Raw genomic sequence first — 25,655 nt, 5'->3', positions numbered from 1 at the left:
GTCTGTCTGTCTGTCTGTCTAAAGGCTCATACAAATACATACTCCAGTTTTTGGCGGCGAAAGTGTTGAACGAGCACTGTGTGTGTGTGTGTGTGTGTGTGTGTGTGTGAGAGAGATATGGATCGCTGCAATGTGAAAGCATTGAATCATAACACTATGGATCCCACTAACATTATTTCTGTGTGTGTGTGTGTGTGTGTGTGTGTGTGTGTGTGTGTGTGTGTGTGTGTGTGTGTGTGTGTGTGTGTGTGTGTGTGTGTGTGTGTGTGTGTGTGTGTGTGTGTGTGTGTGTGTGTGTGTGTGTGTGTGTGTGTGTGTGTGTGTGTGTGTGTGTGTGTGTGTGTGTGTGTGTCTCTCTCCCCAGAGAGGGCGACCAGGGGTCTCTTCAGAACGGACAGCCATCGGACCAGGACTCTCCCCGGGTTAGTTATCGCTCTCCTGCCTACCAGAGCAGCACGCTGCAGGGCCGCAAGGCTGCACACACACCCTGACGCACACCCAGACACACACACGCACGCACGCACACACATCCACACAGGCACCCTGACACGCACGTGCACACACCCTGACACGCAGGCACAAAAACACACACACACACACACACACACACACGACGAATGTTCCATTCCTTTAATATTCATCATGTTGTCCTTGTTGAATAGTAATGTCCTTCTTTGTTTCTTTCTTTCTTTCTTTCTTGTTTTTTGTAAGTGTAACGTGTTTTAATTTGAAGCCACAGCTTAATTCATCTTTCTTCGCTACCTTTTTAATTTTAATTCCATTCTGTTGTAGAAGGATGTACGGTACGCTAGCCTGCTATAGTAGGTTAATGGTGGTCTTTAATTAATATGTATTATACACACTAGGATTAGCTTTGGTTAGCCGTGTGCGCTACAAACATGTCTCCCTTAATTGTCGACTGTGAGGTGTGTGTGTTTCTCTGATGTTAATCATTTCCCTCATTAGATTTCTGTTGTTTTATATCCCCAAAATACCAGCCGGACCAGAACTGAACTACACGATCTAACTGGACTCAACCGGTTCAGCTTTGAATTGTGTCGTCTGGGGCTGTTTTGCGCTTTAGGGTTCGAGATGTCAGAACACAAAAGAACACTAACTAGCATTAGCACATTAGCACATTTATTTTGATTTGTTTTCCCTTTGTTTTGATTTTACTGTTATTTTTTTGCTCTCGGAGGTTTGCAAAAGAGCTCTAAATAACCTGCTGGCTCACAATGTCGGTTTCTATGAATTAAATGTCCTGGTCAAAGAAAGAACAGTCATACTGTTGCTGCCATCTGGAGCGCTTTAGGGGGGAGGGGACAGTGGCTCGTCTGTTGAGTCAGCCCCGTGGATGCTTTGTGGGAAGGCTAACAGACGGTGCACATCGTAAGGAGATGTCTAGGACCAAAGTTCCACTATCTCTTATTTATCCACTGAACAACATTCCGTCTACTGCGCTATAGACACACTCAAAAGTGTCAAATGGAAAGTGTTCACAACTGCCAGCGAATCAGACCGTTGATGATGATGTTTCGTTGACCGTGACTAAAACCGAACCGAACCGTGGTCTGATGTGGCGGTGTGAGCGTAGCCTCGGAGACTTCCGTCCAGAGGAACACATGTTGGTGTGACAGTGTGAGCGTAGCCTCAGAGGAACACATGTTGGTGTGACAGTGTGAGCGTAGCCTCAGAGGAACACATGTTGGTGTGACTGACTGAGAGTGACTGAGTGCTGCATGATGGGACCTGTTGGAAACCACACACACACACTTCTTATTTTTTTTTGCATTCCTCCTTATTTTACTCTTCTTCTCTCCTCCTCCTCCTCCTCTCAGCTGGAACCTCCAGTCCTCCTCTCTCCTCAGCTTCTTCTTGTTCTGTTGGTGTACTTCATCATTTACAGACTCACTTTGTGGACCGCCAACACCTGATACACACCACGCAAAACATGGCGTAACACCCGATAATACAACAAAACACATGGTCACAAAACATGGCGTAACACCCGATAATACAACAAAACACATGGTCACAAAACATGGCGTAACACCCGATAATACAACAAAACACATGGTCACAAAATATGGCATAACACCCGATAATACAACTCAAAATATGGCGTAACACCCGATAATACAACTCAAAACATGGCATAACACCCGATAATACGACACAAAGCACACTTAACAAATCATGGCATAACACTTGATATTTCAACACAAAACACGTAATATCAGGTGTCATGCCATATTTTGTTATTAAAACAAAATGTGGCATAACGCTATGATAATACAACAAAACCTGTATTTAAAAACATGGCATAACACCTAGTGATAATACAACACAAAACGCATTATAACAGAACATGGCATAGCACAACACACAACACATTATAACAGAACATGGCATAGCACCTGATAATGTTACAAACATAACCACGGTTCTATGAATCATGACTCACTGAATGTCACTAAAATGGAACTCGCAATGGGCCTGAATCACTAAGCTGTTTACACTCATATTTTGGGTGTAAAGGAATTTTTCAAATACAAAGTAAGAAGTTTGGAAAATTCCTTTGCACCCAAAATATGGGTGTAGACAGCTTACGCACCTGTTGCTGAAACAATGACACAGCACCTGATGATGCTAAAACATGACACACATGACACAGCTGGTTATGGAGCATTCATATTAAAGCCCCCTCGTCTGAAGTTGTCTGTGAGGTTTAAAAGACACCATTTAATATTTTAATACTGTACACATTCCTCCATGCAATAGCACTGTTACCGTAGCGTCTCATAGTATTGATTGATTGAATACTTTGTTAGCGGTTTGTGAATAGTACAGTGGTAGAATTACGGTATACGATGGAGCTAAAAGGACATCACAGTACAGTATCAATAGTACAGTGGTAGATTTACGGTATACGATGGAGCTAAAAGGACATCGCAGTACAGTATCAATAGTACAGTGGTAGATTTACGGTATACGATGGAGCTAAAAGGACATCGCAGTACAGTATCAATAGTACAGTGGTAGAATTACGCTATACGATGGAGCTAAAAGGACATCACAGTACAGTTGTAGGCCATTGACCTTGTCCGTTTATATTTGCAGAGGTTTGCGTGATCTGCGCAAAAGAACCGTTAAATGAAAAGGGACAATGCCAATGGCACCCAACTGTATTCCGTGAGTAGTATATATTGAAGTACACAAACTGGTATAGTAAAGTACTACTTCACGGGACGCAATACTACTACACAACAGTACAGTATGTACAGTACAATGTATCATACTGGTATGATACTGTGTGTACACCATACTATCTACGTGATAACATCCTTCCAGGCATTCCTCTATCATCGCATTCTTCTGTTCATTCCCATACACTTTTATTTTTCAGCCTGTGTGTGTGTGTGTGTGTGTGTGTGTTTGTGTGTGTGTGCCTGTATTACTGTACTTGTGAAAAAATAGACGTGACACTGGTCCTTCCTTACAAGACAATTTATTAGGGATGCGACCGATATATCGGTCCACATATCTGAATCGGACGATATTTGCCGTTATCGGTCAATATCGCTATCGACAAATAAAACCGATGGCCGTAGCTGATATTTATCTGTTGTTGATAAGCGTATATTTTTAGGTTTAGACTAGAGGTCAGGTTTAGACTAGAGGTCAGGTTTAGACTAGAGGTTAGGATTAGACTAGAGGTCAGGTCTAGTTTAGGGGTTTTCCCTGTTTTATTTTACACCAAGTTGTGTGGCGATGTCACAGTAAAACAGTAATAGCTGATCTACAAGCTGCTGCCTGTGTGGCGATGTCACAGTAAAACAGAAATAGCTGATCTACAAGCTGCTGACTGTGTGGCGATGTCTCACAGTAAAACAGAAATAGCTGATCTACAAGCTGCTGACTGTGTGGCGATGTCTCACAGTAACACAGAAATAGCTGATCTACAAGCTGCTGCCTGTGTGGCGATGTCACAGTAACACAGAAATAGCTGATCTACAAGCTGCTGACTGTGTGGCGATGTCTCACAGTAAAACAGAAATAGCTGATCTACAAGCTGCTGACTGTGTGGCGATGTCTCACAGTAACACAGAAATAGCTGATCTACAAGCTGCTGACTGTGTGGCGATGTCTCACAGTAACAGAAATAGCTGATCTACAAGCTGCTGACTGTGTGGCGATGTCTCACAGTAACAGAAATAGCTGATCTACAAGCTGCTGACTGTGTGGCGATGTCTCACAGTAACAGAAATAGCTGATCTACAAGCCGCTGTCTGAATTGTCTATAATTGTCCCCGGTGTTTCCTGCCATTTCCATTTCCGTCCTAAAATGCTGAGGTCCACACAAGTATAGTAATACAAACGTGTGTGTGTGTGTGTGTGTGTGTGTGTGTGTGTGTGTGTGTGTGTGTGTGTGTGTGTGTGTGTGTGTGTGTGTGTGTGTGTGTGTGTGTGTGTGTGTGTGTGTGTGTGTGTGTGTGTGTGTGTGTGTGTGTGTGTGTGTGTGTGTGTGTGCGCGCGCGAGTTTCACTTTCATATCATTAGCGAGTCACATGTCAACCAACCAACAAACATCTTCCGTGTTTCTGCAACCAAATGTATTATTATTTGAATGTTGTTTTTTCATCATTATTGTTTCTGGTGATTTCATATCATTTTCTCCTCATGGTTTCTGTTGCATGTAGACCCCCATTCCCCCCCCCCCCCCCCCATCCCCCCCAAAAACAGAAAAACGCACGTGTACATGCATCCACCAATCCCGTCCTCGTTTACTAACACTCATCGCCCAATGAAAATCTAAATAAATAAGATGTATCTGATATGGAGCACTACATGTCTGTGTGTGCGTGTGTGTGTCTGTGTGTGTGTGTGTGCGTGGCTGCGTGTGCGTGTGTGTACATCTCATGTTATCCACTGTTGTGTGTCAAATGTTAGCATGCTGCTAGACATGATCGACCTGCTGTTTTTAATCATTGTGCATTTCATTAATTTCCATTCTGGGTCCACCTGTGTTCACATCTTCATCATCATCATCATCGTCACAGATAGATGTTATTTGTACTTAGTGTGTCTATGTGTGGCTGCATTGTAGTTTATAGAATTGGAGAAGGGTCGCACACACCAAGAACTCATTTTCAACAGATTTATTTTCTACACAATCAGGAGGACAGACGTTTCGTCTTCATCAGTGTGTTGACAGTGATGAAGGAGGACAGACGTTTCGGCTTCATCAGTGTGATGACAGTCATGACAGTGATGAAGGCTGGATAGCCGACACTAGGCTTGTCCCGTTCGGATTGGGTGATCGGAAATCAAGGCATCGGGACATCCCTAAAGTATCAAAGTTATATCCATATCATGAAATTAGACGGGATATTGCACAATTGTGATATGGAATTAACGTGTTCTATGAAAATATAAATATCGGATCGGGAATAATCGGTATCGGCAGATGCTCAAAATCAAATGATCGGAATCGGAATCTGGAGCAAAATAAGACGTGGTCAGGACCTCCCTAGTGGAAGGACCTCCCTAGTGGAAGGACCTCCCTAGTGGAAGGACCGCCCTAGTGGAAGGACCTCCCTAGTGGAAGGACCGCCCTAGTGGAAGGACCGCCCTAGTGGAAGGACCTCCCTAGTGGAAGGACCGCCCTAGTGGAAGGACCGCCCTAGTGGAAGGACCTCCCTAGTGGAAGGACCTCCCTAGTGGAAGGACCTCCCTAGTGGAAGGACCTCCCTAGTGGAAGGACCGCCCTAGTGGAAGGACCGCCCTAGTGGAAGGACCTCCCTAGTGGAAGGACCTCCCTAGTGGAAGGACCTCCCTAGTGGAAGGACCTCCCTAGTGGAAGGACCTCCCTAGTGGAAGGACCGCCCTAGTGGAAGGACCGCCCTAGTGGAAGGACCTCCCTAGTGGAAGGACCTCCCTAGTGGAAGGACCTCCCTAGTGGAAGGACCTCCCTAGTGGAAGGACCTCCCTAGTGGAAGGACCTCCCTAGTGAAAGGACCTCCCTAGTGAAAGGACCTCCCTAGTGAAAGGACCTCCCTAGTGGAAGGACCTCCCTAGTTGAAGGACCTCCCTAGTTGAAGGACCTCCCTAGTTGAAGGACCTCCCTAGTTGAAGGACCTCCCTAGTTGAAGGACCTCCCTAGTTGAAGGACCTCCCTAGTGGAAGGACCTCCCTAGTGGAAGGACCTCCCTAGTGGAAGGACCTCCCTAGTGGAAGGACCTCCCTAGTGGAAGGACCTCCCTAGTGAAAGGACCTCCCTAGTGAAAGGACCTCCCTAGTTGAAGGACCTCCCTAGTTGAAGGACCTCCCTAGTTGAAGGACCTCCCTAGTTGAAGGACCTCCCTAGTGGAAGGACCTCCCTAGTGGAAGGACCTCCCTAGTGGAAGGACCTCCCTAGTGGAAGGACCTCCCTAGTGGAAGGACCTCCCTAGTGGAAGGACCTCCCTAGTGGAAGGACCTCCCTAGTGGAAGGACCGCCCTAGTGAAAGGACCGCCCTAGTGAAAGGACCGCCCTAGTGAAAGGACCGCCCTAGTGAAAGGACCGCCCTAGTGAAAGGACCGCCCTAGTGAAAGGACCGCCCTAGTGAAAGGACCGCCCTAGTGGAAGGACCGCCCTAGTGGAAGGACCTCCCTAGTGGAAGGACCTCCCTAGTGGAAGGACCTCCCTAGTGGAAGGACCTCCCTAGTGGAAGGACCTCCCTAGTGGAAGGACCTCCCTAGTGGAAGGACCTCCCTAGTGGAAGGACCTCCCTAGTGGAAGGACCTCCCTAGTGGAAGGACCGCCCTAGTGGAAACGTCTGTCCTGACATGTAGAAAAGTAATCTGTTGAAATGGAGTTCTTGGTGTGTGCGACCCTTCTCCTCTTCGATGATGATTTAAACTGGTAACGCAGCGTACGTCAGAGCGCGGTGGTCCTCACAAGAACATGATCTATGTAGTTGAACCACTTGCACCCCAGCTTAGCAGTGGCTACAGGGTGTTTAGTCGCTCTGGTTCCATATTGGGGGCAAAAAGACGTGATCGGGATATCCCTAGTATCAGTATTAGGTCTACAGTATATCCATATCATGATATTAGACGGGATTGTGTCTGTGATTTGAGATATTATGCTATTGTGATATGACATAAGTGTTCTATAAACAATAGAAATGTCGGATCAGGAGAAATCGGAAATCGGCAGATACTCAAAATCAAATGATCGGAATCGAAAAAAAAAAAAAAACGTTTTTGCCGCCACTGCTATGCTCTATGCTGGGTGGGGGGGGGTGGGGGGGGCTATGCTCTATGCTGGGTGGGGGTGCATAGGGAACAAAACAGATGTTGTCGAAGAGATTGAGGGTACAGTGAAGATAGCGTAAAGTCTGAGCATCTACGACTGCAGGGTTCAAGTGGTTAATTAATGTGTACTTGGGGTGAAGTTAAGGTGTAGTTTATGTAATTAGCGCGTAGTTGGCGGTGAGGTGTCATTAAAGGTGTAGAAATGCAGCCAGGGATGTATTCACCATTTGTATTTGATTCAGCTGACGGATTGTTCAATAGTACAATATAAAACATCTTCAATCAATCAAACAAACAAACAAACAAAACCATGCGTGAAGAGTCTGACGCAGTACACAGGATCTCGCTTTAAAACGACAACAAAAAGCTCCCAGGATTGGTCCAGCCCTTTGACCATCTTGCAGTAAAGCCTCCCAGGATTGGTCCAGCCCTTTGACCATCCCCAGGAGAGTGGTCCAGGACCTCTGATGATGAGCTCTCAGTAAGAGCGTCCGCCATTGGTCGAGCCCCAGCCGAGCCCAGTGCATGGGGTAATACCAGACCAGATTGGAGTGCAGGGTGTGGTGTGCAAATAAATGAAATTCAAAACAAAATTTTGAATTGTAAAAACAACCCTTCCGTTGATAACTACTAGGCCAATCGCAAATCTCCCTCTCTCACTCGTACCCCAATAATGATGCTCAATACGAATAATGAGTTCAAGCAATTTTGTGGATAATTGTTTGAGATTTATGTGTGTTTGTTTGTGCTTTTACAATCTTCCCCCCTCTCTCTCCCCTTTCGCTAGCTCTCTCTGTTTCTCCGCTGGTCTCCGTGGTGACCAGCGGTGGTGTTGTGTGTTGTGTGTTGTTGTTGTGGTGTGGTTTGTGTGTGATCTGTTGCATGTTGTGTGTTTTAAAATGATTCTAATCGGGGCTGTATTCCAACGCTCCCATCAGCTCACACTGTGGCCGAAACACATTCACACACTCCTATATTACATAAACCTGATCTAATAATACATACACCTTTATTTAACTATCTAACATAACAGCGCTGCCGGGTGGAAGGTTTGTATGTGTTGGAAAATAGTTACTTTTCAGGAAATGGAAACATTAACCTGCGTTCCAATTTAGTCACAAGCTCTCGTAAATTTGTATGAAATCCACACACACACTTAACCAAGTTCGCGTTTCAAAATGCCGATCTACAAGCTCACAATGTGTCGCGTTTCTGACGCGTTGTGACCAATCTACAAATGAATACAAAAATAACCAATCTACAAATTGGTTATTTACGGCTGACAAGCATAATGTGACAGACACGCGTTGTGAGCTCGTAGAATGATCTTTGCCATTTTATTTTGAAACGTAAGACTAAAATAGAGACGCCAGCTTGAAAGTGGTTAAAGGACAACAAAAAAACAGTGTTCATGTTTTAGGTCGTTATTAGAGTGTATTAAAAATAATTAGCTGCTTTCTTTCGTTTAGCGATTTCTGTGATTTTTCTTTTGACTCAGCATCCGGGCTAGTAAGTACCGGTAGCTAAATGCCTTTATTTATTTTTAAATACACAATTTTATTTAGATAATTTTTGATTTACTAGACACCAGGATCTTCCATCTGGCCACAAAAGATCACAGGATCTACCAAATCTTTTGTGACCAGTTAAAAGAAAACTCATCTTTTACATAATCTCTAATAACAACCTAAAACGTGAACCTTGGTTGGAAAAAGGTTGTCCTTTGAGTCTGTCAGTAATGTTTACTACATTGGATCACAGGTTCTTGGACGTACACAATTTCCACCCAAAAGCAACAATAATTTGAATTAAACAATGTTATTTATTTATTTTATCGTTTATATTTATTCTGTAATTAAATCTGCACTACACAGCCTGATGCTACTGTCTGCATGCGTCTGCTCTACATGTGATTTACTCCTCTGTGTGTGTGTGTGTGTGTGTGTGTGTGTGTGTGCGTGTGTGTATTGAGTTGTCTATGAAAGTACATATGTTGTGTGTGAGACACAAGTGTGTGTGTGTGTGTGTGAGTTATATCAAGCGTATAATGGTAAGAATGAGTGTGTGTGTGTGTGTGTGTGCGTGCCAGCATGCGTGCCTGACATCCAGACAGCGCCTGCGTCTCTGTGACTCCGCCTCTTGTGTTTGCGTTGGTTTCCAGGACAACGGCGAGGCCGGCGGCGACGTGGTCAACGGCGTGTCGGAGCCCGCGGGCTCCTCCCCCACCGACTCCCGCAAGGGCGGCAAGGCCAGCCTGGCCGCCACGCTGCCCGCCAAAACGCTGCAGGACGCCACGGCGCCCACCTCGCAGCTGGAGGGCTTCCTGTACCGCAAGCACGAGTGGGAGGGGCATAACAAGAAGGCCTCCAACCGGTAGGAGTTATTGTTTTGCTTTTGCGCACGGCGGTGGTGGGTTTCGGTTTTGGTTTGGTTGGATTTGGGAGGTTTTGTATTGATTTCGGACACAGCTAAAAGACAAAGATTAAGGGGTGCCCGCTGGCCTAGCGGTCCAGGCACATGCCACATATAGGCTCTGGCCTGACATCGCGTTGCGTGTTCGAGTCCCGTTCACGACGACCTTTGCTGCATCTCTCTCCCTCTTTCCTGTCCATCTTCACTTAACTTATCAATTAAGGCAGAAAAGCAAAGAATTAATCTGTCACAGAGAATCCATGAATGTTCAAAGTTCAGGTTTTTTTGGGTGTAATTGAGGTCATAAAACCTAAAAGAAAAACTTAAAATAATATTTTTATTTTTTAATCGAGGGGATTATTGCAATGTTCTGTTCATTAGTCATTTGGCAGTTGAATATACTGTAGCTTGTTTTCGTAAAAATGTGTTTTTGTTGAAATCTTATGATAGGAGTTGATGGGTAATAAAAATAAAAAAGAATTACGAACAAACATTTGAACAACAAATATGGAGATGCAAGGTGTCTGACATAAGGTTTCACACTGTGTGTGCGTGTGTGCGTGTCTCTGCGTGTGTGTGTGCTTGTGCGATAGGTCCTGGCACACCGTGTACTGTGTGATCAACCAATCGGAGATCGGCTTCTACAAGGACCAGCGCAGCGCGGCGCAGGGCGTTCCGTACCACAGCGAGATCCCCGTCAGCCTCCTGGAGGCCGTCTGCTCCGCCGCCACCGAGTACAAGAAGAAGAAACACGTCTTCAAGCTCAAGTACGTTGGAGTTCACACATCGCTCCATAACCCAGGGGAACTTATACCAGCATACATACAGTATGTTGGTGTTCACACATCACTCCATACCCAGGGGAACTTATACCAGCATACATACAGTATGTTGGTGTTCACACATCACTCCATACCCAGGGGAACTTATACCAGCATACATACAGTATGATGGTGTTCACACACTCCATACCCAGGGGAACTTATACCAGCTTACATACAGTATGATGGTGTTCACACACTCCATACCCAGGGGAACTTATACCAGCTTACATACAGTATGTTGGTGTTCACACATCACTCCATACCCAGGGGAACTTATACCAGCTTACATACAGTATGATGGTGTTCACACACTCCATACCCAGGGGAACTTATACCAGCTTACATACAGTATGTTGGTGTTCACACATCACTCCATACCCAGGGGAACTTATACCAGCTTACATACAGTATGTTGGTGTTCACACACTCCATACCCAGGGGAACTTATACCAGCATACATACAGTATGTTGGTGTTCACACACTCCATACCCAGGGGAACTTATACCAGCATACATACAGTATGTTGGTGTTCACACACTCCATACCCAGGGGAACTTATACCAGCTTACATACAGTATGTTGGTGTTCACACACTCCATACCCAGGGGAACTTATACCAGCTTACATACAGTATGTTGGTGTTCACACACTCCATACCCAGGGGAACTTATACCAGCATACATACAGTATGTTGGTGTTCACACACTCCATACCCAGGGGAACTTATACCAGCTTACATACAGTATGTTGGTGTTCACACACTCCATACCCAGGGGAACTTATACCAGCTTACATACAGTATGTTGGAGTTCACACACTCCATACCCAGGGGAACTTATACCAGCTTACATACAGTATGTTGGTGTTCACATCACTCCATACCCAGGGGAACTTATACCAGCTTACATACAGTATGTTGGTGTTCACATCACTCCATACCCAGGGGAACTTATACCAGCATACATACAGTATGTTGGAGTTCACATCACTCCATACCCAGGGGAACTTATACCAGCTTACATACAGTATGTTGGTGTTCACACACTCCATACCCAGGGGAACTTATACCAGCATACATACAGTATGTTGGTGTTCACACACTCCATACCCAGGGGAACTTATACCAGCTTACATACAGTATGTTGGTGTTCACACACTCCATACCCAGGGGAACTTATACCAGCTTACATACAGTATGTTGGTGTTCACACACTCCATACCCAGGGGAACTTATACCAGCTTACATACAGTATGTTGGTGTTCACACACTCCATACCCAGGGGAACTTATACCAGCGTACATACAGTATGTTGGTGTTCACACACTCCATACCCAGGGGAACTTATACCAGCATACATACAGTATGTTGGTGTTCACACACTCCATACCCAGGGGAACTTATACCAGCGTACATACAGTATGTTGGTGTTCACACACTCCATACCCAGGGGAACTTATACCAGCATACATACAGTATGATGGTGTTCACACACTCCATACCCAGGGGAACTTATACCAGCTTACATACAGTATGTTGGTGTTCACACACTCCATACCCAGGGGAACTTATACCAGCTTACATACAGTATGTTGGTGTTCACACACTCCATACCCAGGGGAACTTATACCAGCTTACATACAGTATGTTGGAGTTCACACACTCCATACCCAGGGGAACTTATACCAGCTTACATACAGTATGATGGTGTTCACACACTCCATACCCAGGGGAACTTATACCAGCTTACATACAGTATGTTGGAGTTCACACACTCCATACCCAGGAGGAACTTATACCAGCTTACATACAGTATGTTGGAGTTCACACATCGCTCCATAACCAGGGGAGCTTATACCAGCATACATACAGTATGATGGAGTTCACACATCACTCCATACCCAGGAGGAACTTATACCAGCTTACATACAGTATGATGGTGTTCACACATCACTCCATACCCAGGAGGAACTTATACCAGCATACATACAGTATGTTGGAGTTCACACATCGCTCCATAACCAGGGGAGCTTATACCAGCATACATACAGTATGATGGAGTTCACACATCACTCCATACCCAGGGGAACTTATACCAGCTTACATACAGTATGTTGGTGTTCACACACTCCATACCCAGGGGAACTTATACCAGCTTACATACAGTATGTTGGTGTTCACACACTCCATACCCAGGGGAACTTATACCAGCTTACATACAGTATGTTGGTGTTCACACACTCCATACCCAGGGGAACTTATACCAGCTTACATACAGTATGTTGGTGTTCACACACTCCATACCCAGGGGAACTTATACCAGCATACATACAGTATGTTGGTGTTCACACACTCCATACCCAGGGGAACTTATACCAGCTTACATACAGTATGTTGGTGTTCACACACTCCATACCCAGGAGGAACTTATACCAGCTTACATACAGTATGTTGGTGTTCACACACTCCATACCCAGGGGAACTTATACCAGCATACATACAGTATGTTGGTGTTCACACACTCCATACCCAGGGGAACTTATACCAGCTTACATACAGTATGATGGTGTTCACACACTCCATACCCAGGGGAACTTATACCAGCTTACATACAGTATGTTGGTGTTCACACACTCCATACCCAGGGGAACTTATACCAGCTTACATACAGTATGATGGTGTTCACACACTCCATACCCAGGGGAACTTATACCAGCATACATACAGTATGTTGGTGTTCACACATCACTCCATACCCAGGGGAACTTATACCAGCTTACATACAGTATGTTGGAGTTCACACATCACTCCATACCCAGGGGAACTTATACCAGCTTACATACAGTATGTTGGAGTTCACACATCACTCCATACCCAGGGGAACTTATACCAGCTTACATACAGTATGATGGAGTTCACACACTCCATACCCAGGGGAACTTATACCAGCATACATACAGTATGTTGGAGTTCACACACTCCATACCCAGGGGAACTTATACCAGCTTACATACAGTATGTTGGTGTTCACACACTCCATACCCAGGGGAACTTATACCAGCTTACATACAGTATGATGGTGTTCACACACTCCATACCCAGGGGAACTTATACCAGCTTACATACAGTATGTTGGTGTTCACACACTCCATACCCAGGGGAACTTATACCAGCTTACATACAGTATGTTGGTGTTCACACACTCCATACCCAGGGGAACTTATACCAGCTTACATACAGTATGTTGGTGTTCACACACTCCATACCCAGGGGAACTTATACCAGCTTACATACAGTATGTTGGTGTTCACACACTCCATACCCAGGGGAACTTATACCAGCTTACATACAGTATGATGGTGTTCACACACTCCATACCCAGGGGAACTTATACCAGCTTACATACAGTATGTTGGTGTTCACACACTCCATACCCAGGGGAACTTATACCAGCTTACATACAGTATGATGGTGTTCACATCACTCCATACCCAGGGGAGCTTATACCAGCATACATACAGTATGTTGGTGTTCACACACTCCATACCCAGGGGAGCTTATACCAGCGTACATACAGTATGTTGGAGTTCACACATCGCTCCATACACAGGGGAACTTATACCAGCATACATACAGTATGATGGTGTTCACACACTCCATACCCAGGGGAGCTTATACCAGCTTACATACAGTATGTTGGTGTTCACACACTCCATACCCAGGGGAACTTATACCAGCATACATACAGTATGTTGGAGTTCACACACTCCATACCCAGGGGAACTTATACCAGCATACTGTACATACAGTATGATGGTGTTCACACACTCCATACCCAGGGGAACTTATACCAGCTTACATACAGTATGTTGGTGTTCACACACTCCATACCCAGGGGAACTTATACCAGCTTACATACAGTATGTTGGTGTTCACACACTCCATACCCAGGGGAACTTATACCAGCATACATACAGTATGTTGGTGTTCACACACTCCATACCCAGGGGAACTTATACCAGCTTACATACAGTATGATGGTGTTCACACACTCCATACCCAGGGGAACTTATACCAGCATACATACAGTATGATGGTGTTCACACACTCCATAACCCAGGGGAACTTATACCAGCATACTGTACATACAGTATGTTGGTGTTCACACACTCCATACCCAGGGGAACTTATACCAGCATACATACAGTATGATGGTGTTCACACACTCCATAACCCAGGGGAACTTATACCAGCATACTGTACATACAGTATGTTGGTGTTCACACACTCCATACCCAGGGGAACTTATACCAGCATACTGTACATACAGTATGTTGGTGTTCACACACTCCATACCCAGGGGAACTTATACCAGCTTACATACAGTATGTTGGTGTTCACACACTCCATACCCAGGGGAACTTATACCAGCTTACATACAGTATGTTGGTGTTCACACACTCCATACCCAGGGGAACTTATACCAGCATACATACAGTATGTTGGTGTTCACACACTCCATACCCAGGGGAACTTATACCAGCTTACATACAGTATGTTGGTGTTCACACACTCCATACCCAGGGGAACTTATACCAGCTTACATACAGTATGATGGTGTTCACACACTCCATACCCAGGGGAACTTATACCAGCTTACATACAGTATGTTGGTGTTCACACATCACTCCATACCCAGGGGAACTTATACCAGCTTACATACAGTATGTTGGTGTTCACACATCACTCCATACCCAGGGGAACTTATACCAGCTTACATACAGTATGTTGATGTTCACACACTCCATACCCAGGGGAACTTATACCAGCTTACATACAGTATGTTGGTGTTCACACACTCCATACCCAGGGGAACTTATACCAGCTTACATACAGTATGTTGGTGTTCACACATCACTCCATACCCAGGGGAACTTATACCAGCGTACATACAGTATGTTGGTGTTCACACATCACTCCATACCCAGGGGAACTTATACCAGCATACATACAGTATGATGGTGTTCACACATCACTCCATACCCAGGGGAACTTATACCAGCATACATACAGTATGTTGGTGTTCACACACTCCATACCCAGGGGAACTTATACCAGCATACATACAGTATGTTGGTGTTCACACACTCCATACCCAGGGGAACTTATACCAGCTTACATACAGTATGTTGGTGTTCACACATCACTCCATACCCAGGGGAACTTATACCAGCATACATACAGTATGTTGGTGTTCACACACTCCATACCCAGGGGAACCTATACCAGCATACATACAGTATGATGGTGTTCACACACTCCATACCCAGGGGAACCTATACCAGCATACATACAGTATGTTGGTGTTCACACACTCCATACCCAGGGGAACTTATACCAGCATACATACAGTATGTTGGTGTTCACACACTCCATACCCAGGGGAACTTATACCAGCTTACATACAGTATGTTGGTGTTCACACACTCCATACCCAGGGGAACTTATACCAGCTTACATACAGTATGTTGGTGTTCACACACTCCATACCCAGGGGAACTTATACCAGCTTACATACAGTATGTTGGTGTTCACACACTCCATACCCAGGAGGAACTTATACCAGCTTACATACAGTATGTTGGTGTTCACACACTCCATACCCAGGGGAACTTATACCAGCATACATACAGTATGTTGGTGTTCACACACTCCATACCCAGGGGGAACTTATACCAGCATACATACAGTATGTTGGTGTTCACACACTCCATACCCAGGGGAACTTATACCAGCGTACATACAGTATGTTGGTGTTCACACACTCCATACCCAGGGGAACTTATACCAGCATACATACAGTATGTTGGTGTTCACACACTCCATACCCAGGGGAACTTATACCAGCATACATACAGTATGATGGTGTTCACACACTCCATACCCAGGGGAACTTATACCAGCTTACATACAGTATGTTGGTGTTCACACACTCCATACCCAGGGGAACTTATACCAGCTTACATACAGTATGTTGGTGTTCACACACTCCATACCCAGGGGAACTTATACCAGCTTACATACAGTATGTTGGTGTTCACACACTCCATACCCAGGGGAACTTATACCAGCTTACATACAGTATGTTGGTGTTCACACACTCCATACCCAGGGGGAACTTATACCAGCTTACATACAGTATGTTGGTGTTCACACACTCCATACCCAGGGGGAACTTATACCAGCATACATACAGTATGTTGGTGTTCACACACTCCATACCCAGGGGAACTTATACCAGCATACATACAGTATGTTGGTGTTCACACACTCCATACCCAGGGGAACTTATACCAGCTTACATACACTATGATGGTGTTCACACATCACTCCATACCCAGGGGAGCTTATACCAGCATACATACAGTATGTTGGTGTTCACACACTCCATACCCAGGGGAACTTATACCAGCATACATACAGTATGTTGGTGTTCACACACTCCATACCCAGGGGAACTTATACCAGCATACATACATACATTTTCTCCAGGGGTAGCCCTGTTTTTGAGGGGCGCTAGCTACAGCTTTTGTCCCTTTACGCGTCTCAATATTTGCCATTGACAATGAAAGGATAAATGTCCGCCAAATATGACATAAATGTAACCAACCAATCGCATAAATTCAGTTGTATGATGGTGTATAATGATAAGAGAGCCCCTCACTTCACACAGGTGTGATTTTCTTTATTTTTAATCGATGTGTCCCTTGGTAAACTTGCCACTGTACATTTTTCCTCTTCACCACCAAACCTCTTTGCCGAAAATAGTCCATCTTCAGCTTGTAGAGATTGATTGAATGCTTTTTTAACAGTTGGCAAAAAACAAAGGTATAGTGGTACAAATTTATACTGAAAACGAGTGCTAACATGCTACCTTAAATGTGTAATATTGAAGGTATAACTATGAATATTATGTTTGTTTCCACAGAGTAACTGATGGAAACGAGTATCTGTTCCAAGCCAAAGATGACGTGAGTACCGTGTGTGTGTGTGTGTGTGTGTGTGTGTGTGTGTGTGTGTGTGTGTGTGTGTGTGTCTGTCTCGCCAACTCCTTATATCCCTTCCCTAAAACACCCTGGACAACGCTCCACACGTCCCAGACTCTTCTCCCTTCCCTAAAACACCCTGGACAACGCTCCACACGTCCCAGACTCTTCTCCCTTCCCTAAAACACCCTGGACAATGCTCTACACGTCCCAGACTCTTCTCCCTTCTCTAAAACACCCTGGACAACACTCCACACGTCCTAGACTCTTCTCCCTTCCCTAAAACACCCTGGACAATACTCCACATGTCCTAGACTCTTCTCCCTTCCCTAAAACACCCTGGACAATACTCCACATGTCCTAGACTCTTCTCCCTTCCCTAAAACACCCTGGACAATGCTCTACACGTCCCAGACTCTTCTCCCTTCTCTAAAACACCCTGGACAACGCTCCACACGTCCTAGACTCTTCTCCCTTCCCTAAAACACCCAGGACAACGCTCCACACGTCCTAGACTCTTCTCCCTTCCCTAAAACACCCAGGACAACGCTCCACATGTCCTAGACTCTTCTCCCTTCCCTAAAACACCCTGGACAACGCTCCACACGTCCCAGACTCTTCTCCCTTCTCTCAAACACCCTGGACAACGCTCCACACGTCCTAGACTCTTCTCCCTTCCCTAAAACACCCTGGACAACACTCCACACATTCTAGACTCTTCTCTCCCAGTCATGAGATTTTATTTTTGCCATATTGTGCATGTGACTATTTTTACCTTGTTAATTGTTAAGCCGCTCTGGATGATAAATAGTGTGTAATCCTCTCTCAGGAGCAGATAAACAGCTGGATGGTAGTTAGTGTGTGACCCTCTCTCTCTCTCTGTCTCTCTCTCTCTCTGTCTCTCTCTCTCTCTCAGGAGGAGATGAGCAGCTGGATTCCGGCCATCTCCGTGGCCGCCTCGACCGGGAGGTCGGAGGTCACCCCCAGCAGCCATAGCACGCCCGCGCCCGCCGCCCGCGCCCAGACGCTCCCCGCCTCCACCGTGGCGTCCACCGCCGCGCCCACGGAGTCGAGCCCCGGCAAGCGAGAGAAGGACAAGGAGAAGCGCTTCAGCCTGTTCAGCAAGAAGAAGTAGAGCCTCCCTCAGATGGCTTCTCTGACGGACGCTCCTCTCCTCTCCTCCTCCTCTCTCCTCTCCTCTCCTCCTCTCTCTCTTCCCCTTCTCTGATCTCTTCTCCTCTTTTCTCTTCTCCTCCTCTCTTCTCCTCTCCTCTTTTCTCTTCTCCTCTTCTCCTCCTCTCCTCTCTTCTCTTCTCCTCCTCTCTTCTCCTCTCCTCTTTTCTCTTCTCCTCTCCTCTTCTCTCCTCCTTCTCCTCCTCTTCTCTTCGCTTCTCCTCCTCCTCCTCAGAGTGATTCCAGCATGCTAGCTCAGAGCCAAAATGGTGTCCCTCCCTCCTCTTCGTGCCTCTAAACTCGTCTGGGTCGGCTCAGAGCGGAAACAACGATGACAGAAAAAAAAAGAAAGAAATGTCTCCTTTTTATTTTCTCTTTTTTTTATTTCTAAGATAAGGAGTGGGAAAAGGCGAGGGAGAAGAAAAAAAAAAACGGAATGAAGAGAAAAAAAATTCTTTGAAAGAGTAAAACAAAAAAAATGTGGAAAAAGGGGAATGCAAAAAGCGCTTTGGCAGCTGCTGTCGTAAATAAACATACAACATACAAAACGAAACACGGTAACATCCAGAACAACAACAACAATAAAGCACCAACTGAAGAAGAGATTCCAGAATATTCCGATTTAAGACTTATTGTTCTTTTTGTTTAGTTTCCTTCCTAGTTCTTTTGTTTTGTTTGTTTTTGTTTCCTCGTCATCGTTTCGCTGCTTTCATCTCGTCACAATTTTTTGTTGTTGTTTTTTTTTTTCACTCACAAACGTTTCGTTCCTGCGTTCTTCGTGGGTGATAGTTCGTAGCTTCCTGTCCTCGTCTTCTCCCCGAGGCCGCCGTCCGTCCGTCCGTCTGTGTGCGGACGTGACGAGACCAATGTGGCGGCCGGAGGGGAAAACCAGTTTGCAACGGGTAACTCTTTACAATGCAGCCCGCAGTTATAAATGACCGCTTTAAGCTTAATTTATCCCCCATAATGTGTGACGGTGTCCTCCTCAAACGACACCTCGTCAACTTGTATATCGGGCTATTTTCTGTCGTTTCCAGACATTGTCACACGATGAAGTATACATCGGGGGTTTGAACCAACACCGCGATTACATGTTAAACGCACTATTGTTGACACACAGAGAGAGAGAGTCGTGCGTTATTGACGAAGCTACCGCTGTCGGTTCTTTCCGCTAAACGGGGAGATGGATGCAGCGAGATGCCATTCTACGCTGGTACAGCAGTATAGGACTCAATTTTGACGATAACTCAATTTCCGGCATATTTAAACTGTCTAGTAGTCAAAGTACGCGGTGGTAATGCTGCGTACTGCCGTATATACGTACGGTCGAGTACATGTTGCGAGTCTGCTGGAATTATACGTTAATGTAAATCGGCAACGTGCGATGTAGTGATGTTTGGCTGAGGGTTGCTTCAGTACTAAACGCCGTGTTGGGTCATTAATGTTTCAGTTCTAAACGTAATGTTGGTTCATTTTAAAGAGTTACCCCCCCCATGAGGTGCTTTGAAACTGTATGTATAACTTGTGTATAACAAAAACTGTTTAAAAAGGTAAACCTGTGTTTAATTTTCACTTATTGTTACTACTACTACTACTAATAATGATATTAAGAGCTACCAAACGTAATAAGCTTCATTATAATAACGTGTAATGTTTTATTTGCCTAAAAAGAAAATACAACATAAACAGCTTCGTAACACTTCTAAACGATGAATGAAGGACATCCCCTCGAGATGATGAGGGGGGGAGAAAATGAAACTTAAGAACTATAAGACCGGTCCGAATGTTTTAATAACTCATGAAGAACCATCCACTAAGTTTTTTTAATTCTGTTTATACTACTTTGTGTTATCTTTGAAGCCTTGTTTTTGTGGCCCCGTCGCGGAGACATTGTCGCGCGCCGAGAAATAACCGACCTGCATTCTCGCGGTGCCGTGCGTTTTAGACGCGTCGCGAGCTACATTTAGGTCGGCTCGGTTTCCTGACGCGCGGCAATGTATGCGTCGGGGCTTAAATAACACTTCCTCTGCCCCTTAGTTACTTATTTTAGTTATTTTGAGATTCGTTATCTTTTTCCTTTCCCCCCCCTCCCCCGATTGTATTATTTTTGTTTTTGTTTTCACAATAAAAATGTATGTTTAAGAAATGTATTTAGTTCAAACAAGTTATGAAGACATAGGTGTTATAACTATGAAACAAATAAAATGAAGTTTAAAAGCGTGGTGGTCTATTACAGTGGCGTGGATACAGTTTGGGGGGAGGGGAGGAGGGGGTGGGGGGTGGGGCGGGGGTGGGGTGGTTTAAAATCAATTAGCTGGGATGAGTTGTGTTGCAGAAAAAATAAATGGTCGCTTTGCTTTTGGTCGGCTTTTAAAAAACGCTCCGCGTTCCTATATATACGACTCAGACTTGGCGAGTCAAACGAGATTCTGAACCAGTCGCTCCTTAATTCCTTCTCTATCTCTCTCTATAATCGATTGCTCTTGCCTGCCGGAACTGAAATGGGAGTCGATTATTTCAAATGGAGAAAAAAAAAGAACACTGAATGCCATTTCTCTGGTCTGTTACTTACTGGTCAGAATGGACCAATAAAAAAACGAATGCTTCACATTAAAGCAGTTTTGAAACAACTGGAATTGATTTGAAACAAACTATTTTAACAACGCTTGACCCAAGTCTGAAGCCGTCTGTGTCATAGTTTTTGCTCTCTCTCTCTGTCTCTCTCTGTTTGTGTCTCTCTCTCTCTCTCTCTCTCTGTTTGTGTCTCTCTCTCTCTCTCTCTCTCTCTCTCTCTCTCTCTCTCTCTCTCTCTCTCATCTCTCTCTCTCTCTCTCTCTCTCTCTCTCTCTCTCTCTCTCTCTCTCTCTCTCCTCTCTCTCTCTCTGGCTTGTTGATAAAACGATGGATTAGTGTTGCATTCCCCTCCCCCTCTGTCACTGTACCTATAGTAATGACATATTTCTTCATAATTGCACAATCAACAATGCCACGATTGGTGGGGGCGGGGTGGGGTGGGGCGGGTGGGTGGGTGTCTTGGCGGAGAAGGGGGGTGCTTGTTTTTTTTTTTGCCATAGCGGGTGGGGTTGTGGGGGAGGGAGGGGGTGTAGGGGGAGTTAATGCGTGTGGTTTTTGGGGGTTGGGGGGGGAGGGGAGGGGTCACTGGTTGTTGGATCTGCACCTGTAGAACTTTGCCCTCTCTGTTACATATGTGCAAAAAGCCATTAAAATGCTTTTAAAATGAATCTTAGCAGTGTCGTGTGTGTGTGTGTGCATGTGTATGTGTGCGTGCGAGTCCGCTTGCCTTTGAATGATGAACGGACATATTCCAAATAGAGCGTCGCAGTCCCACCCCCTTTCACGAGGACAAGCGGTCCCATCTTTCCCGTCGACGTTTCATAAAGTATTTATTTAAAGACCGTTAAGCCTCACAGGACAAAGACAACTAGGATATGGTGACAAATCATGACAATAAAACACAATGTTTGGGGCCCAACAAATAATGGAAAGAAGAAAAACAAACAAAAAGTGCAACCACTTCATTAAGTAGCTTTGTGTGTGTGTGCCTGGCTGCCTGGCTGTGTCTGAGCACGAAAATAGTATTTGGTTGGTTTTCAGAACCAAGTGTCACTGTTGTGCAGCCTTAGCCTAACACACACACACATACGTATCAGTACAGTACAGTACAGTAGAGGGACCCTCGCACAGTAACTGTCATTTCTTGACTGTTTCGGACGCGGGGCAGCTCGCCGGAACCGGGCCGGCACCCTGGGCGGGTTCCTGTGCGTCTGGGAACCCCGTGGAGTTGCAACACTCACTTCACACAGGTGTGATTTTTTTTCTTCTTTCTAATTGTCATGATTTGTCACCAGCCGAGTCGTCTTTGTCCGCAGCGTAAAGGTCTTTAGATAAATACTTTGTCCGCAGCGTAAAGGTCTTTAGATAAATACTTTGTCCGCAGCGTAAAGGTCTTTAGATAAATACTTTGTCCGCAGCGTAAAGGTCTTTAGATAAATACTTTGTCCGCAGCGTAAATGTCTTTAGATAAATACTTTGTCTGCAGTGTAAAGGTCTTTAGATAAATACTTTGTCCGCAGCGTAAAGGTCTTTAGATAAATACTTTGTCCGCAGCGTAAAGGTCTTTAGATAAATACTTTGTCCGCAGCGTAAAGGTCTTTAGATAAATACTTTGTCCGCAGCGTAAAGGTCTTTAGATAAATACTTTGTCCGCAGCGTAAAGGTCTTTAGATAAATACTTTGTCCGCAGCGTAAATGTCTTTAGATAAATACTTTGTCTGCAGTGTAAAGGTCTTTAGATAAATACTTTGTCCGCAGCGTAAAGGTCTTTAGATAAATACTTTGTCCGCAGCGTAAAGGTCTTTAGATAAATACTTTGTCCGCAGCGTAAAGGTCTTTAGATAAATACTTTGTCCGCAGCGTAAAGGTCTTTAGATAAATACTTTGTCCGCAGCGTAAAGGTCTTTAGATAAATACTTTGTCCGCAGCGTAAAGGTCTTTAGATAAATACTTTGTCCGCAGCGTAAAGGTCTTTAGATAAATACTTTGTCCGCAGCGTAAAGGTCTTTAGATAAATACTTTGTCCGCAGCGTAAAGGTCTTTAGATAAATACTTTGTCCGCAGCGTAAAGGTCTTTAGATAAATACTTTGTCTGCAGCGTAAAGGTCTTTAGATAAATACTTTGTCCGCAGCGTAAAGGTCTTTAGATAAATACTTTGTCCGCAGCGTAAAGGTCTTTAGATAAATACTTTGTCAGCAGCGTAAAGGTCTTTAGATAAATACTTTGTCCGCAGCGTAAAGGTCTTTAGATAAATACTTTGGGTGCGTACACACCTTTCCAACAGATTCCATCCAGCGCTGTACAGCATCTGTAAGTGTCATGGCCGCTCCAATGCATTCCTGATGGGAGTCACATGGTTTGACACAACATTGTGTTGTGTGCGGGGGAGGGGCGCAGTCGAAACACAGCCTAAAGCCATACAACTGCTTGTAGTCCAAAATGTGGACTACAAACCATATGACTTCCATTAGGATTGCATTGGGGCGGCCATGACACTTACAGATTCCATCCAGCGCTGTACAGCATGTGCTGGAAAGGTGTGTAGGCACCCTGAGTCCGCAGCGTAAAGGTCTTTAGATAAATACTTTGTCCGCAGCGTAAAGGTCTTTAGATAAATACTTTGTCCGCAGCGTAAAGGTCTTTAGATAAATACTTTGTCCGCAGCGTAAAGGTCTTTAGATAAATACTTTGTCCGCAGCGTAAAGGTCTTTAGATAAATACTTTGTCCGCAGCGTAAAGGTCTTTAGATAAATACTTTGTCCGCAGCGTAAAGGTCTTTAGATAAATACTTTGTCCGCAGTGTAAAGGTCTTTAGATAAATACTTTGTCCGCAGCGTAAAGGTCTTTAGATAAATACTTTGTCCGCAGCGTAAAGGTCTTTAGATAAATACTTTGTCTGCAGCGTAAAGGTCTTTAGATAAATACTTTGTCCGCAGCGTAAAGGTCTTTAGATAAATACTTTGTCCGCAGCGTAAAGGTCTTTAGATAAATACTTTGTCCGCAGCGTAAAGGTCTTTAGATAAATACTTTGTCCGCAGCGTAAAGGTCTTTAGATAAATACTTTGTCCGCAGCGTAAAGGTATTTACATAAATACTTTGTCCGCAGCGTAAAGGTCTTTAGATAAATACTTTGTCCGCAGCGTAAAGGTCTTTAGATAAATACTTTGTCCGCAGCGTAAAGGTATTTAGATAAATACTTTGTCCGCAGCGTAAAGGTCTTTAGATAAATACTTTGTCCGCAGCGTAAAGGTCTTTAGATAAATACTTTGTCCGCAGCGTAAAGGTCTTTAGATAAATACTTTGTCCGCAGCGTAAAGGTCTTTAGATAAATACTTTGTCCGCAGCGTAAAGGTATTTAGATAAATACTTTGTCCGCAGCGTAAAGGTCTTTAGATAAATACTTTGTCCGCAGCGTAAAGGTCTTTAGATAAATACTTTGTCCGCAGCGTAAAGGTATTTACATAAATACTTTGTCCGCAGCGTAAAGGTCTTTAGATAAATACTTTGTCCGCAGCGTAAAGGTCTTTAGATAAATACTTTGTCCGCAGCGTAAAGGTCTTTAGATAAATACTTTGTCCGCAGCGTAAAGGTCTTTAGATAAATACTTTGTCCGCAGCGTAAAGGTCTTTAGATAAATACTTTGTCCGCAGCGTAAAGGTATTTACATAAATACTTTGTCCGCAGCGTAAAGGTCTTTAGATAAATACTTTGTCCGCAGCGTAAAGGTCTTTAGATAAATACTTTGTCCGCAGCGTAAAGGTCTTTAGATAAATACTTTGTCCGCAGCGTAAAGGTCTTTAGATAAATACTTTGTCCGCAGCGTAAAGGTCTTTAGATAAATACTTTGTCCGCAGCGTAAAGGTCTTTAGATAAATACTTTGTCCGCAGCGTAAAGGTCTTTAGATAAATACTTTGTCCGCAGCGTAAAGGTCTTTAGATAAATACTTTGTCCGCAGCGTAAAGGTCTTTAGATAAATACTTTGTCCGCAGCGTAAAGGTCTTTAGATAAATACTTTGTCCGCAGCGTAAAGGTATTTAGATAAATACTTTGTCCGCAGCGTAAAGGTCTTTAGATAAATACTTTGTCCGCAGCGTAAAGGTCTTTAGATAAATACTTTGTCCGCAGCGTAAAGGTCTTTAGATAAATACTTTGTCCGCAGCGTAAAGGTCTTTAGATAAATACTTTGTCCGCAGCGTAAAGGTCTTTAGATAAATACTTTGTCCGCAGCGTAAAGGTCTTTAGATAAATACTTTGTCCGCAGCGTAAAGGTCTTTAGATAAATACTTTGTCCGCAGCGTAAAGGTCTTTAGATAAATACTTTGTCTG

At 44.5% G+C, this 25,655-nt stretch overlaps 1 protein-coding gene across 10 annotated transcripts in view; it reads left to right on the top strand.

Annotated features, from left to right (window-relative positions):
• LOC310866085 (spectrin beta chain, non-erythrocytic 1-like) overlaps positions 1–21,002 on the top strand; it is a 231,690-nt gene extending 210,688 nt beyond the window's left edge. For all 10 annotated transcript variants that reach the window (XM_083775398.1, XM_083775399.1, XM_083775391.1 and 7 more), the window contains 5 exons: positions 365–422; positions 9,461–9,672; positions 10,305–10,478; positions 17,523–17,565; positions 18,497–21,002. In XM_083775398.1, the coding sequence (XP_083631524.1) occupies positions 365–422; positions 9,461–9,672; positions 10,305–10,478; positions 17,523–17,565; positions 18,497–18,715 (706 nt within the window). In that variant the 3' untranslated portion in view covers positions 18,716–21,002. The remainder of the gene's footprint in view (positions 1–364; positions 423–9,460; positions 9,673–10,304; positions 10,479–17,522; positions 17,566–18,496) is intronic.
• The last annotated feature ends 4,653 nt before the right edge of the window (positions 21,003–25,655 follow it).

This window comes from Protomyctophum parallelum (genome assembly GCF_964188405.1).
Source record: "Protomyctophum parallelum genome assembly, chromosome: 10".
Lineage (NCBI taxonomy): Eukaryota > Metazoa > Chordata > Actinopteri > Myctophiformes > Myctophidae > Protomyctophum > Protomyctophum parallelum.
Note: the sequence above shows the minus strand (reverse complement) of the source record. Positions and strands in the feature narration are given on the sequence as shown.